This window comes from Homarus americanus, unplaced genomic scaffold (genome assembly GCF_018991925.1).
Source record: "Homarus americanus isolate GMGI-L3 unplaced genomic scaffold, GMGI_Hamer_2.0 scaffold11022, whole genome shotgun sequence".
Classification (NCBI taxonomy): domain Eukaryota; kingdom Metazoa; phylum Arthropoda; class Malacostraca; order Decapoda; family Nephropidae; genus Homarus; species Homarus americanus.
Window position 1 is genome coordinate 16,796,481 of NW_024737068.1, and position 16,977 is coordinate 16,813,457.

Consider the following 16,977-nt stretch of genomic DNA (forward strand, 5'->3'; position numbering starts at 1 on the left):
TGAGACCCACCAAACTCATGAACCATGGTAGTGATGCCATTGTTATATTTATACTGATGGTCCATGATTACCGAAGGAAATCTATTATCCTACTCGTGTAATCACGGCAACCAACATGACATTTTCCACACGAGACATTGAGTAATGCTACCGCCGAAGCGGATGCAAGAGGGACATACTGTACACTAGGCTACATGACAGTAGGCCTAATGCAGTGATTGTAAATATTATTACTGTAGGTATAGAGCTGCTGAGCAAGTATTGTGGGCATTTAACAGCATTTACCTTAATTCATCAATATCATGTGTCACAACAGAATTTCCTAGGAGATGAGTACGGTCAGGTTCAAATTAACCATAATTACGATAACCAAACCCCTAGATACAATATAGCGTTAAAGTGAAGTGAAGTGGGAGAGAGTAATTCGTCAGGTGACCCAAATCATCTATCACTCATTCTTACCTTTATTTCTCCTACGGATCCATCCATAAAAAACGTTAAATAACTATGGCTACAGCACGTATATACCGTTCATATAATCCACCACTTAGATCACATTACTCTCGACAACCTAATAACAAACTTCCGCTACACTATACGACGTTAGCACTTACCAAAGGACCTCTCCCTTTACCAACAACAGTCAGTATGCACTCGGCGTGTTTCTAGTCGGTGAAATACGTAAAATACTGCCGAGACTTTTGGTGAATGTCAACAAAGCTTAGCCAGACTGACAGTGGTGGCTGAGTCCATTTCGGTGGTCGGGTAAAAACGGGTGAGAGCTTAAAGCGGAGTCCTTCTCGGTGGTCGGATACAAACGGGTGAGAGCTTAAAGCGGAGTCCATCTCGGTGGTCGGGTACAAACGGGGGTGATGTCTCAAAGCTAGTAACCGGTGAGGCCATTATTGCACGAGGAAAAATCAAGAGTTGACTAAGGCGACGCTCGGTTTAATTACAAAAATATATAAAGACCAAGAATGGAACAGATAACAAATGGACGGGTGAATTTACTAGGATTCAAACGTGCTCAGTAGGCCTAAACATATGGAGAAGCCTATTTCTATTATAAGAAACAAAACGTTGAAAATGAGTGAATATGAATAAAGATGTTTTATCAGGCGTAGGATAATCAAGTAATTGTACAGGAAAAGGCAAAGAATAACAAGGATCAGTTAGTATTGTTAAAAGGTATCTTAGTGTTAATTCGCCATACGCTCGACAGCGCTTATGGGAAGTATTTGAAAAAGAACTCCCTCGAGAAGAAAAACAACTGTTCGCTAATCATTCAGGAGAGGCGGGAATTGTTGAACTAACAAAAGCTGCCAAAAATAGCACACAAAAGCCTGTCTGTCTCAAAAGGAAACATAAATACCATAATGCGTCACGAGACGAGGGGATACTGTGAGTCATGACAGGTCCACAGCAGCGGGAGAACACCACAAAAACACGGAGGTTTACCATAATAAACACAGGAGGGGAATGTCGGGAGCGGTGTATGGACGGCAGCTAATGGACAATCATCGTAGGGTGGCAAGGCGCCAACCTTTGATAGCTTAAGTTTAAAAGGTTTCGTCAGGGGACGGGTAGAAGATACAAGATTCGGATTCTGAAAGATTCTTAAAATTTATTTCCCTTTTGTGTATATGAAAACACATGTAGTTGTACTACAAACTGCGAAGTATAGTTACCATATAGTCCGCAGTTGTTATTCATTAGTTAAAACTAAGTGAAACAAGATAACTTGTGGGAAACTGAACTAAATGTTTTTGAGACAGGGAAACATTCTAACAAATCAAAATTAAAGGTTGTTTAGAGGCCATATAAGGAATTCGAAGTCAATATAGCACTTTTTGGAACGTTACGAAAGTGGTGGGGGGGGGGAGGGGCAAAAGTATCTTGGAAGTATTAGTTGCACTCCACGGGTTCACACCAAGCAGCTAATGCAATGCCTGCCTTGCATTCATTAAGAATACGCCACTGCTGAAGACATGATCAACTCAATGAAAGAAAATATTCAACTCCTTAGCTAAAGATACAATCAGCTCATATGGAAGTACTGTAATGTCAATTGAATGGCTTAAGACAATCATATGAGAGATTAAAGATATAATAATCACAATAGCTGAAAAATACCTGTACTTCATTGGCTGAATACAATCACTTAAGAGGTTGAGAACAATCGATTGAAAACTTAAGACATAATGGCTCAAGACATGAACTCTGTGGGTGAAGTTTGGAGAAAAGTTAAAGTGGGTCCCAGTGTGGATACAACATACTGTGCACAAGGAGGCAGTACACCCGACAGCCTTCACTTCTCTAACTGTAAGGTTTAGTAACCATTCACAGCTGGATATGTTTGCGGGTGCCCTCGGCGAGAACCAGCGACCCTTGACAGGAGACGAGCGCTGTACCCATTCGACATCCCTGAAGACATAGTTTCCTGCAGTAGATTAATTCTACACGAAACGGGCAGGGAAGTACAGTGAAATGTCAATCCACAATCCCTTAAGCTGGAATCAACTTCCGCCTCAGTCACGGTGGCATGGCACTAGTGACACAATAGCATTTGTTTGTGATCACTGTTTCTGTAGTATCGCTATCCCCGTCCGACAGTTACGATGTCACATCAGTAGCACTGCCACCCCTAGTCAGACAGAAACAACGCCTCAACAGTGCCACTCCTCACCTGACATTGAGACTATATTTCAACAGTGTCATTCCTCACCTGACACCGAGACCATATTTCAACAGTGCCATTCCTCACCTGACACTGAGACCATACCTCAGCAGCGCCATCCTTGCGTGTGAAACTGGGACACCCAGGTAGGTCTGGAGGTCGACGATGCCCCTAAACGAGTGAACGACGGTCTCCTCTAGGGAATACTGCCAACACCAGGTAATACAGGCTCTCCATTTCCCGCAGTACACCCTCGGCTACACTGTAAGTTATCTACACCTCCTCTAGTATAAATAAAGGCTTCGGCTGGCGCACGTCATTACATTATCGTCAAAATATATAAATTCATTAAGGTGAACAATATAAAACGAGACGGGAAAAATATCTTGGGGACACATTATAAATACCAAAATGACAAAGGTTTGGCTACAGTTTCTACTGAAGCTACTAGAAATTATTAACGTGAAGAGAAAATCATGCGATAGCCTCGTAGATTCTTCTGTAATCGTGCAGCTGCCTCATTATAAATATGCGTGCCATTTCTCGTAAAACTTATTGATAAACTCAAAATATTTAAAGATGTAACTATGCGCGAAGTCTACAGTGCTAAATACTACTGTACTGTATATTTCTTTTTAAAAGTCTGTATATATAAATTTAACTGTGACTACTTTATCTTATTATAATGAAAGTTATAAGAAGTCAACTTTTGGTAATTAGAAACTGAAATTAAGTAGTGCATTTATTTGATATTAAGTATTCTTCAACTTGTTTCCTATGCACACTGTACCTACGAGCTGTTCCATCAAGAAAGTTCAAAAGTAGGTCGATGTACCCTAACCAGTGCATTGGAGGTGACGCGCTAGAATTCCCCCTTTTATAATAACAATGCCAAGTTCACCATCGTGGCAACTCCAATTCCCATTACTTGTTTTGATGTTAGTCAATTCCTAACAGCAAAATATCTACAGGTGCTATATTTGCAATAACAAGATTGTTTTACAGCTATATCGTTAACCATCAACATTGGTGTGGAGACAAATATATATTTAATTTTCTATGGTGACAAGAAATATACCGTATAAGTCCTAAAAATTATGAATGCTGTTGCAATGTTTATATCGTCTCAATGGGTACCACCGGCCAGAGGTAAACAACTGGTCAACACAAACCACCATACTGGCCAGCCGTGCCTAACTTCACTCCGTAGATTTTCAACAGCGTGGCGAGGAGACGTATTTAGTAACACCGTGTTGGAAAACAAAAGACATTGCATCATCAAGTCTCAGCGACCAAAATGGACAACACCACGCGTGCGTTGGCAGCCTCAGCTCCCTACCTCACAAATACACAATATGCCCAGATCATGTCTCCACTTGTAACGGTGATGGCGAATTTTACGCTAGCCGTTTCGTTTGATTTTTTTTACTAAGACAATACATCACTGACATTCAAATTAGATTTACAATTTAGGTCTATATATTCGATATTTTTCTAATTGAATTGGATTGCAAGATTATACCGGGAAATACTTCATAATTTAACGTATTTTGTCACTCGAGATGACCAAAGCACGTCAAACATTTTTTGACGTGATGTAAACACCTTTTGGCTGTCCTGCTAGAGTCGCCAGATTGTATACTTACTGCATGTACAGTAGGTTCGTGCCAACAGGTAGGGCAAACATCTAACGCTCTTGGATATGAAAGTGTCTTAAAATGTGACGATTTTGAAGAAAAAAAAATCGTATGTGTGTGTTACGATTTTTTTCTTCAAAATCTTCACTCGATAAGTTTTTCGTAATTTTAAATTAAATAATTACGAAAAAATAGGAGCAACATTAAAAAAAATTCATACATAAAAAGTGGAGAGCACAATACTTAAAACATAACCAAAAATTAAATAAAATGTTGTCCATCACTGATAAGATCCAAAGTTCAACCTTCTTAAAACAAGTACACATTATTTCGAAATAATAACTTTCAAAATCTTCAGAGCATCACTTACAAATGATATGCTGAGTTTACGCTTGGTAAAGGGCGACGGCTTAGACGGCTTTTCCTTGTCCTCACTCTTGGCCCTTGGTGGCCTCACGACATCCCGCGCACCAACCATCTTCCCACAATTCTCACAAGCACAGAACAAACTTTTCTATTTTCTATATAATATTTTCACGATTATGTTTAGTTTTCTCTCTTACATCGGGATTTTCAGCAGTGTTTGATCAAGCCTAGAAAGCGACAACTTTCTTAGCGGTCGTGGTCGAGGAGTAGTGGCTAACCCATTGATTTGTCATCACCTCACATTTTTTTAACTGGACATACTGTACACTTATATTATCACCCTGATGACGGGAAGAAATGAATGACTCACAAACCAGTTAACATGTTGAAAAGACTGGCACTTCTTTTTTATCTATCAACGTGTAATTTATAACTACAAGGATTCGTAGAACAAAGTAAATAAACATTTGGACCCAAAATATTCTTGTCAGCACTGCTTGAGGGCCGCGGCCACACTGAACTAAAATCTCCCCGCCACTTCGATGGTGGGGGGAAAATATCCAATTGGAAGAGGTCCATGAATGTGGTGGTGAGAGCAAGTGACTTGTCGGTTTTATGAGCGTGAATCATGTAGCCGCAAACTTCTCTCCGAGTTCTTACTTTAAGAAGCAAATTAGGTTCACGAAAGGGCAAATAAAGATTGCTCGAAGGTCTATAAGCTTAAGCTCTCATATCCGGGCTGGCAAAGCTAACGAACATCTGGGGTCCTGGCATCAGCTGGTACAAAGTGGGTGAAACATGCTTTTCCGTAAGTTACGCGCCAGCTTGTAATCTGCACGATCTTGGAATCCTGCGAGGAAGGGTTAAGGAATAAAACATTTAAGCCTGCAAATGACTCGAACCAACCTCCTAACCAACCTGACAATGTATCTTATTCTTTGGCGGTAATTTATTTTAAACTTTACTTCCGCGCCCTTAATAAATGGCATGTTTTCTTAAATATTTCTCACTAGAGCGCTTGTTTCAATGCGTAGAATGCAAATTATGTAGCGGTCTACGTGAAAATTTTGAATTTACTGCTATGCCAAGTACTGCAATGTTTCACAGGAGGGCCTAATAGTGCACAGAGCTACTAAAATGCTTATGGGTTCAGTTGAAATCCGATTAAGCTCTCATCAATTAAGTGCAGCTTTGGTTTAGGGTCTTGTGAAATCATATAATATTTTAATAGTTTAATGACTAAAAGTTATATTACAATATGGAATATGAACATGGGATTGCTTAACTTAATATAACAGTAATTTTAAGTTTATGTGAGTATAGGTAACAATCAACAAATGAAGCAGGTTCGTTGACTGCTTCAGGAGGGTTAGGGTTGACATTTCAAGATTTAACATTACACATAATGAATTAAGGTAATTTACTGTGAATTATAATGTCAGTGTGGCACTTTGCATGACAAATTATCGATTAATATAAACTAAAATCGTGTACAATCTGGTACATTCATAATCTGGAGCAGCGAACATTCAAAGTTACTGGTTCATCTCTTCAAACAAAATTATGGTCGTAACAATCTAATCCTTAAGCTCTCAACACACATATATAACACAATTACACAACCAATGGTCACCTAATCTAATCACTAAAGCAGTACCGATATACAAAACCTAAGTAAGTGGTCCCCAAGTTTAACAAAGGTAAGTCAGCCTTCCTGGAACTGGAAGTCCGGACCGTGTCTGACTCACCGGTAGCCTGATTGAGGGTTCCAAACCTCCCACTATTTAGTGTGGAGCTTATTTTGGCTCGTCCTCCACACGTCTCAACTATTTTTAACACATTTATCTTAATACATCACATTACATAGAGCATCACATAACAAAAATATCAAACAATAACATAATACTGTATAGCAACATCAAATACATCTTATATCAGTACACTTTACCTCTAAAACATTTAAAAACACTAACATTAAACCCAACCACCAAATCGAGTACGTATACCAACACACACGTAGGTAACCACTCAACTGCTTGTAACATTACCTAAGAAGAGGAAAGTACGCAGTAGTCACCGGCTGCCGTACCTATATCCTGTGCCGGTAATTATTGACGACTTGCCTGTCGCCGATTTTTTATAGAAAATGAATTTTAAAATGCAGCAATTTCACTGTCTTACAGTGGAGACTGGGCAAACGTTCAAAATGGGGTTATTTCTAAATTAAACCTAACCTAACCTTAGTTCATAAGAAACACAGGTGGCCGAAGGAGACCGCACCAACCTAACCAGAGAAACCTACTTAACCTTACCCACCTTCCTAGCAGGGGAGAGCACACCCCCCTCCCCAGCATATTAAACATAAAGAACTTACTGTACTATGATATGGTGTAATTTTACGTTTTTGGTGGACGTGAGAGAAGCCTCGTAACCAAAACATTGTGAGGAGGATAAAAATTAAGCCTCGCCGTTTTATCGCTGCATAAGACGAAGTAGTGCCGCTAGTGCGAGACTGGGGGCCTAATTATCTACCAAACGAAGCATTTGCCCAAGAAATGAATATCATCCGAACTCATTGATGAAAATATAGTAAGAAAAAAAATCAATCAAAATAAATTAGACTGCAAACAGCACGTCGTCAATATTAACCTCCTGGGCCTTATAAAAATAAATAAATAAATAAATAAATAAAATAGTATACAATTCTGTCCATGTCCACAACCGAATCTTAACCCCAAGTCAGTTGTAGCAATATTTATATATTATTTAAAATACAACTTTCCGGATTAACGAAATACGACTGCGAACAACTTCATATTTCTCTCCTCTGCTAACGGTCGGGGAAATATTTCAATGTGATTCTAATCTTATAAAATGTTAGTTTTTGTATAATGTAGTATTACTGATACGTAATTTGTCTTTGTATGCCTTATTGTTGGAAAATATAAGTATATATTAAATGCATCCTCCGAAAGCGTAAATTTGCAACAGAGTTTAACAGTTAATTCATGTATAATACTTCTGATAAACTTCTTACGTACTTTTGTTTGAAATAATGAATGTATGTATCTTTATATAATTTAGCTAAACATATTTCTCGTCAGAAACGGTCATCCCAACGATCATGAATAAATTCATTTAGAAATACATCATTACTTCAGGACGAAATCGAACAGATTTGAAACCGCCAAACAGCTGTAATTCTTGAGAAGGGGGCGGAGCATCTTTTCTCAGCTGAGAAAAAACACACTATAGTGATTTCCGACAGATATGAAAGTCCAAAACTGTTTCCCTTTACGTGACTACTCTCTCTCTGGACTAATAAGTCATGAAACAATAGAAAACTCTTACCAAAATATTCCATATGCAGTCTTTGAACTCATTTCCCTAATTTTCAGCGTTGCACTATATTCACTTGTCTCACGGTTCACTATTTCAATATTCGTACTACATTTTGATCAAACCACTGACCATAGAGTACGCAGTCCATATTTTCCAGTGAACTGAAAACCGGACGACAGACGACAGCGAGTCATAACCCCAGAAACGCTGCGTTGGACGTAACAAATGAGTATCTACAAAGAAAATCATATCCCGTTTATTAGTACTGCATTGCATATCGAATGCAGCTTCCAAATATACTGTATACTAATTTCACTAATATTCTGCCTAGGCCCTAGTGAAGTTGCTTGTTCTTAGGATGAAGACTGGTTATTTATTTTGTTGAAGCCGCTTTGTGTAAACACAGAAGGGGTGGAAATTGAAATAATGAAAATACCGAAAAATGTGAAAGGAGACATGAAGATGAAAAGAAATTTGATATAAAAATCGTTTTTCCTTCTGCCTTCATACTTCTCTGCCTATCAAAATTAATGATCGCCTTTTACTACTTTTAGGTGAAGCAATGTACTGAGCACAATTGAAATGTTCATCTCTCTCGTAATAAGGAAAAAATGTAATTAAAAACCATAAATGAAAATACAACCATGAATGAGAAAATACAACCATTAAACCATTCGACTAAAAGAGAATAAGTTGGAAGTTTTATATTGCATTGGTTCTGTTCATTGCTGGAGTTGTGAACTTGTGGTAGCCTACTTAAAGGGAAAATGGTAGAATGTAATTGCGAGAATAATGGTTCTCTACTTACTGGACCATAAAATTAACCCGTATTGCACCAACCTTTGATAATTTGAGTCCATATAACCAAATGAGAGCAGTTGCCGTTCAACATTTTAACTTATTTTTTTTTATCCATAATGGGTTTTTTTTATTACTGTTGGTTATTTAGTAGAAAGACAACCTGTTGGAATTCCCCTTGTATGTTTGTGCACCCAACACTATATCAGTAAAATGTTGTGGTTAGTTTATGATCAAGAGACATCGTATTGGAATGCTCGATCCGCAATCCGTAAACAGACTGTCTGATCTTGAGACACTACAGGGCATGTGCAACTGGTGTTTACAAGTACACATAAACCACTCTCCTACCTCAACCAACACACCTCCCGCCAGGCCCTTGGACATTCTCACATACATAGCTATATGCCTTGCACCATCCCTTCCCTTAATCCCTCCCCTATACATAAACCTCCCATCATCTACCCCTCCCCTCCCCCACACATACAAGCCATCCACCCGCACCCCCCCACCCCTCCCCGCCTCTTTCCCACAGCACTTAAATATTCCCTGACATACAATCACAGGATCTGGGTGGCTGTCTGCTACACCACTCTCGACCTTTCACCCTCAAACACCCAACCATCACACGTAAACCTTTCCATCGATTTCTACCACCCAAGATGGCCCCCGCTGCATAGTCTGTAGTCTGAGTCACGTGGTGAAGTGCACAGGTAAAATGTGGGTGGTGATAAGTTGACTGTGTGGAGGGTGGTGGAGGATGGGTATGTGGGGAGATGGTGGGTGGGTTGGTAGGGTGGTGGAAGGGTAAAGTGAGCAGTAGGGTATAGGGTAGGGTAAGGACGGGTAAAATAAGAAGAGAAAGGTATAAATAGGTAAGATGATTGGGAATATAGTAGATTGATAAGGATAAAACACAACAGGTAAAAACAGGTAATGGAGGAACAACAAGTAAGTGAAATAAGAAAGGTGGAGGAGATGGTACAAGAAAGAAGAGTGAGAAAGAAGTCAATTGGAATGAAGTTGGAGGCAGAATACAGTAGTAATGAAGAGGAGGATGAAGGGCGGGGAAGACAATGAGAATTAAAAGGGGCGAGAGGGGAAAAGAAGGCGGAGGGAAGAAGGGAAACAAAACGAAAAGGGGGGGAAGGAAGAAAGAGACAGTGGGAAAAAAGAGACAGGGAAAAAAGAGACGGGAGTAAAAAAAGAGACAGAAGGAGGTAGGAAGAGAAGACAAAGGAAGTGAAAAAGAACACAAGGAAGGGAAAGAGGGGAGAGGTGAGGAGGAGAACGGAAGTGAGAGTAGTGCTGAAGGAATGTTACTCTTCAGTCGCCTTGTTGACAAAAACAGCTCAAGGGGCGTTATCGAGAAGTATATGTAATCCCGGATGGCAGGATGGCGACACTAAGTCAGTAGGGTGAATTACCTGACGATGCGTGAGTCATTTGATACATAAGTCACTTGATACGTGAGTCACTTGACGATATAATAGTCACCTGACAATTCACGAGTCACATTGATGATTGGTGTTACGCGAGTCACCTGACGATACCGGAGTCACTCAAAACGACGCCTGAGTCACTTGTCGCTGCCGTGAGTCACTTGAAACGAGGTATGAGTCACCAGAAAAGGTGTGAGTCAGTAGGGAGAGCCAGCTGGTGACATGTGGGGTAATTACCAAAGCTTTTCAATTTTGTTTCGTTGCATTTTTCAACTGTCTAATTTTATTAACTTATTTACGCTTCAGAATTGTCAAATGTCGATTTTTATTTATTCAATGTACAGCAAAAACTTGATTCCATATAGTGATATTATATTCTTCATTTGTTTTTTGTTTGTAGTGTTTATAGCTCTGAGATCCATCGTTTATACTCTCTCTCTCTCTCCAGACACCTTTTTCCTTTCACTTCTTCCTCCTCACATGAACATCACCCTTCCCTTCCCAGGAAAACCCTGTGCCCACGACCCCTTCCCTTTCCATCGTTCCTATATTCTTTAAAAACTACACAAACACCCACCCTCCTCTCCACTTCTACAAACACCTCCATCATGGGAGAGGTGGACATCCTGTTTCTCATGATATTTTCTCTTTCTCCACCTCCACAAACATCCCCCTCACCTTCGTTCCCTTTGGTGTACTTCGTCTACCTGGGATCTTTAAACATTGTCCACCAAGTCGTAAGGACCACCTGGAGATATAGACACCCCAGCTTATTTCACCTAAATATTAATTATCCTGACGCTAACTAAACATTACTTAAGTCTGACTTAACTTATCCAACCCTCGCGGTCACCTACAGTAACCTTACCGAACTTAACTCAATCCAATCCAACCTAACCTACCCTAACACTAACCTAACCCGATTCAACCAAACCCATCATAACCTGACTTAACCCAACCCAACCTCACCCCATGGTAGGCGACCTGAGGTAACATTAAAGTGAAACAAGCTGGGGTGTCTAATCTTCAGGTGATACACACGTAGTTTCCACACTGGACAACAGAAAACCTCCACAAATCAAGGAGAATGTTGTTATACTGTATACACGTTCACTCGTCTTCCTTTCCCCTTAGAGCCCGAAATCCCCCCCCCCCACTTCCTTCAACCTCAATTCCCCCTCTCCTTCCCCCTAATTTACTCCTCCCCAACCCCCTTCCCTCTTCAACCCCCATCTCTTCCCTTTTCTCCTCAACCCCCACGTCTCTTCCTCATCCCATCCTTCCCCAGCTCACGCCCCCACCCGGCATTTCCGTGGTGGGCCGCCAAGTCTGCCAGCCAGTTTTTTCACACTAAGGCCTTGAACGGCAAAGCTGGGCTAACTGAGGCCCTGCTAGACCTATACTTCTGTGTATGAGTATTTGTAGCCCTTCTCTGTTATAAATATTAAAGGCCCTTTTAGAACCTATATTTCTAAGGGATATTCGGATTTTTCCTGGAAGCTATACAGAGTACCAGGTTGTATTTCTAAAGGTGTGTACTGTCATACAGTCATGTACACTGTTACGAGTTGGGGATTTAGAATATAGTTAAAAGTCTACCCAGATCCCAACAGGCAACAACAAAAAAAAAACAAAGACAATCGGACTATAAAAGGGTAGACAAAGGATGCGAGTTTTTGTTGTGTATAATAAAGTACCATAAATTCCTTAAAATAATATTCAGCTTTCTATAATTTACCCTTAACCATACTTAACCTAAACATTAACAGTATATACATATTTATACAACATACAATAATTTGAAGCAAGTGGACGTGGGGGAGGCAATATAAGATTACAAATACTTAAGTGCGGAGCTGAGATGGCTGACGAGCAAGGCTGAGTATTGTAGAAGACGGTAGGTAGTCACTGTGCCGTAGGTTTCCAGGATAGGTGATCCTGTGGTCACTTCCCAGAGTGAACTGAACTCTCCTCGAACTCGAGCTGACAAAGAAGACTTTGAGTAGGTGACGCAACAACCAGGATATGGAGAAGGGAAACCCGGGAGTGGTAACTAAGACGAGTCATACTCGTGTTTCGTCCCTAGATGGCGTTGCTCGTGGTGCTGGGTAGGTAGATCAGGACAATAGATGGCGTGGTTCGTAGTGCTGGGTAGGTAGATCATGACAATTGGTGGCGGGGTTCGTAACAACACATACTGTAAAAACTCCTTGTAGTGTACGAATTAAGGATCTTCCTCTTATCTATGCTCGTGTAGGTCATTACTAAGGGTCACACACACACACACAACCACACACACACACACACACACACACACACACAAGTGATACAAATGTGATATATAATAACTAGGTGGGGAGAAGCTCAAACTACAGGGCATTTCAACATAGAGACAGTGCAAAAAGTAAGATTGACTGGGAGTGAATACACTGGTTGATTACAAGTTATTGATAATTTTTACAATGGTTGGGACTGGGCTGTTCTTATAGCGATCAGTTCGTGCTCGTATGGGCTGGATGTGGTTGTGGTGCTTCCTTATGCTTATCAATGATGCCCTAAGAAAAACCCCTGCTCGCTGGAAATATGTCGAAGACTCCACCATTGGGATCAGTGTCAACAATTCTGCTCCCGACTATACCGCCCTTCAGGATTTATTGAACAGTCTCCAAAACTGGTCCACCAACAACCATGTCACCATCAACCATACCAAGACCATGGTTATGCACATCAACCACTCCTCCGACGTTGTCCCACCCCCCTTCCATTACTTTAGGTCCCAACACACTCCAGGTTGTAAATTCCACTAAGCTCCTTGGCGTCACCATAGACAACAAACTAAATTGGAAATCACACGTCAGTGAAGTTGTCAATTCCTCCAGTTTCCATCTTCACCTCCTCCGCCGACTCAAGTCCCTCGGAGTTCCTGCGCCCGAGTTCCTCAGTGTTTACTCAACATTCATACTTCCCAAGCTCACCTATGCCTCCCCAACCCGGTCTTCCTCCCTAAATGCCAAACAACGTAAACACCAAGAAAAGGTGCAAAAGAGGGCAGCAAGATTATTCTCTCCCCTTCCTACTCCACATATCAAGAAACGCTCAACACACTGACCCTCTCGGCTCTCTCTGACCATCATCACGACCTCATCTGCAAATTTGGTGAGAAGCTTCTGTACCATCCTCGACACCGGCTCCTACTACCACCCGAGATCCCTCGTCCGAGAATTGCTGTTCGACACCACAACCGCATCCAGCCCATAAGAGCACGAACTGGTCGCTATAAGAACATCCCAGTCCCAACCATTGTAAAAATTATCAATAACTTGTAATCAACCAGTGTATTCACTCCCAGTCAATCTTACTTTTTGCACTGTCTCTATGTTCAAATGCCCTGTAGTTTGAGCCTCTCCCCACCTAGTTATTATATATCATATTTGTATCACTTATGTTACTTGTATATTATTTGTAAATCAAGAGACCCATTCCCCAATTATGTAACTGTATATTCTCAGCCTTCCGGCTGCCATGGTCTTTCAATAAACCGTTAATTATTATTATTATTATTATTATTATTATTATTATTATTATTATTATTATTATTATTATTATTATTATTACACACTACTATTGTTATTTTTTATCATTGTTGTTATTATTGTTGTTGTTGTCCTCTTTAATATTAATATTATTATTATTATTATTATCATTATTATTATTATTATTATTATTATTATTATTATTAATATAATTATTATTATTATTATAGTATCATTTACTGTCAATATCCTTATAAGTGTTACTATTATTATCATTATCATTTCTCTCAATGATTATACAGGTACAACAAGATGAATGTCTTATTTGTTACTCCTGCAGACAGACAGACGATATTCCCGTGGCCTTTAATCTTAAGAATCCAATAATTCTTAAGGAGTCGTAACTTCGTAAATCACTCGGAGGAGGGACTTGAAAAACTCGACCTTCACGTCGCCTCGCATCCATCAGCGCTCGAGTACAGCGGCTGACATTTTATCCGAGCTTTACTGATGTCTCGAAGTGGTACTGGTAATACTGTGTGACTGATCTTTTAAGAGTTAATTTATCATTTTATGTAAATTATATTGTTATTATTCCTTTATTATTTTCATTAGTAGTAGTAGTACAGTAGAAAGTAATAGTATAGTACAGTATTAGGAGGAGTACTGTACATACAGGTATTTATTATTTCATTTATGTTTATTTTTATTTTTCAAGAGCTAAGAATGGACAATATAACTCAAACTCATCCTTACTGAAGCCAAAAATCAGGATTCCCAATGGTTAGTGTACGTGAAATTTTCTCGCGTACAGGACTCCCTGTATGTACGAACACATCTGACTTACTTAAAGTATTAGAATAACGTCCCCAAAATTACACTAAGACTCACCCTTGAAGAAATGATTCTGTAGCACCAGGTTGGAAGACAAAATTAACAGTCATAATGAACCCATCTTAATATTATTGTTTTCACTAGGTATATGTAATAGGCTAAATAAATACGTGAATTAAAAAATCTATATGTTTTTTAAGTTATTTTACCGAGTGTTTTGCACAGGCCTTAGTCATATAATTACTATTTATGTTCTGGCACCTTCAGGCTCTTCGTCAGTCCTATCCTAGGCAGCAGATGGTACAGGTTCTTCAGATTAAGTCAATGCCAGTGTCCTGAGCAACTGGTGGATTGAACTTTTTATTCAGCTCTATATCTGTATTTTCCTGGGGGTCAGATGGATGTGACTCGGCTATGTAATAGAAGTGTTATCTTAAGCGGCAGGTGAGGGGAAACCAATTTTATATCAATACTAATGCTATCCACGGCGATAAGTAGATATCAGTTGTATATCCCGAGCAGCAGGAGGAGTATCTGGAAGTAAAAATCCTGTATCTGTGTATGAGTGTTATTCTGGACGTCAAGTGGAGAAGACTCAACAGGTCTACCTAGTGACTCGGTGGCAGCCCCCAGTTAGGTTTCATTTTGGTCCCGGATGTCTGTTTTTTGCAGGCGGGTTGCCAAATGTGGGGCTGCCCGTGACGCCCGACCCAACCAGACAAGGCCACCGCCTCCACCACCCATACACTCCCCTACCATCTCCAGTAAGCTCATGTTATTACATTTTAATCACTACAGAAACATGTCATGTATAGTTACAGTTACGGTAAAGGAAGTTACATGTGCCTGTATTTTTAGAAACCAGTTATGCGTAGTGTACGAGTATACAGTAGGTGCAGACACAAAATATATATATATATATATATATATATATATATATATATATATATATATATATATATATATATATATATATATATATATATATATATATATATATACTGTATATATATATCATGTAAATCCACAATGAAAACGCGGGAACTTCGCAATCTAAAGAACAATTAGCTTGAAAATAAAGCATGTGAAGCACAAAAACTTGCAGATCAGCACAAGATGCGAGAACTTTTCATTTCCATTAAAACATTTTATGGGCCAGTCACTCGTGGTGCAGCCCCCCTTCGCTCATCTGACGGTAACCACATAATAAAAGACGACGAAGACCTCCTTCAGTGCTGGAAAGAGCGCTACCATTCATTGTTCAACCGAAACACCGATGTGGATGTCCTGACTACCCAGCAGGTCCCTCAGCATCCAGAGCTGACCCACCTCAGCTATCCTCCATCCCTGGATGAGGTAGCTACTGCCATCAAACAGATGAAAAATAACAAAGCCTCAGGGCCTGATGGAATCCCAGCCGAGATGTATAAAGCGGGAGGATTTCTTATTACCAGCCATCTCCACTCTCTCCTGGAAAATATGAGAAAAGGAGGAAATCCCCCAAGCTCTTAGAGACACCTACATTGTCAATATTTATAAGAACAAGGGGGACCGGTCAGACTGTGGCAACTACCGTGGGATCCCGCTGCTCTCCGTAGCTGGCAAGATTATCGCTCAAGTCCTCCTAAACAGACTTCTTCCTGAGGCGGAAAACTTCCAGAATTTCATTGTGGTTTTCCATCACGTGACACCACTGACATGATCTTTGCTGCCCGCCAGATACAGGAAAAGGGCAGAGAACAGCGTCGTGATCTGTACATGGCTTTCATCGACCTAACCAAGGCCTTCGATTCGGTCAACAGGGAAGCCCTCTGGTGGACCCTCAGCCGTTTTGGCTGCCCACCAAAATTCATCGCCATTGTGAGGCAACTCCAAGATGGCATGAAAGGCAGTGCCCTGCACAACGACACCCAGTCAGAGTTCTTCCCCATCCAAACAGGGGTTAAACAAGGGTGTGTACTGGCACCAACTCTCTTTTCCATCTTCTTGGCTGCATTCCTTACTCTTGCCAGTGCCAATTTAGCCAGCTGGGTAAACATTGAGTACCGGGTGAAGGGGGATCTTTTCAACATAAGACGACTCCAGGCAAGAACAAGGGTGCCGGCAGCTTCCATTACTGAGCTTCAGTATGCAGACGACCTCACCCTTGTTGCTCACACTGAACACGACTTACAGGAGATCCTGAACACCTATGCAGACGCGTATGCACACTTCGACCTTGAGGTGAATGTACGTAAGACTGAGATTCTCTTTAAGCCTGCCCTTGGTTCAGCCACACCTTGCATCTGCATCCAGCTTAACGGTACCACCCTATCTAATGTTACCCACCTGTTCACCACCGCGGACAT

General features: G+C 40.5%; 1 protein-coding gene across 27 annotated transcripts in view; it reads right to left on the reverse strand.

Moving 5' to 3' along the window:
- LOC121873023 (E3 ubiquitin-protein ligase lubel-like) overlaps positions 1 to 16,977 on the reverse strand; it is a 119,800-nt gene that overhangs the window by 97,166 nt on the left and 5,657 nt on the right. For 23 of the 27 annotated variants that reach the window (XM_042376301.1, XM_042376315.1, XM_042376311.1 and 20 more), the window contains exon 1: positions 4,685 to 5,183. The exons of the other annotated variants lie outside the window; for them this stretch is intronic. In XM_042376301.1, the coding sequence (XP_042232235.1) occupies positions 4,685 to 4,792 (108 nt within the window). In that variant the 5' untranslated portion in view covers positions 4,793 to 5,183. Of the gene's footprint in view, positions 1 to 4,684; positions 5,184 to 16,977 lie in introns of those variants that run through there. 27 annotated transcript variants of the gene reach the window in all.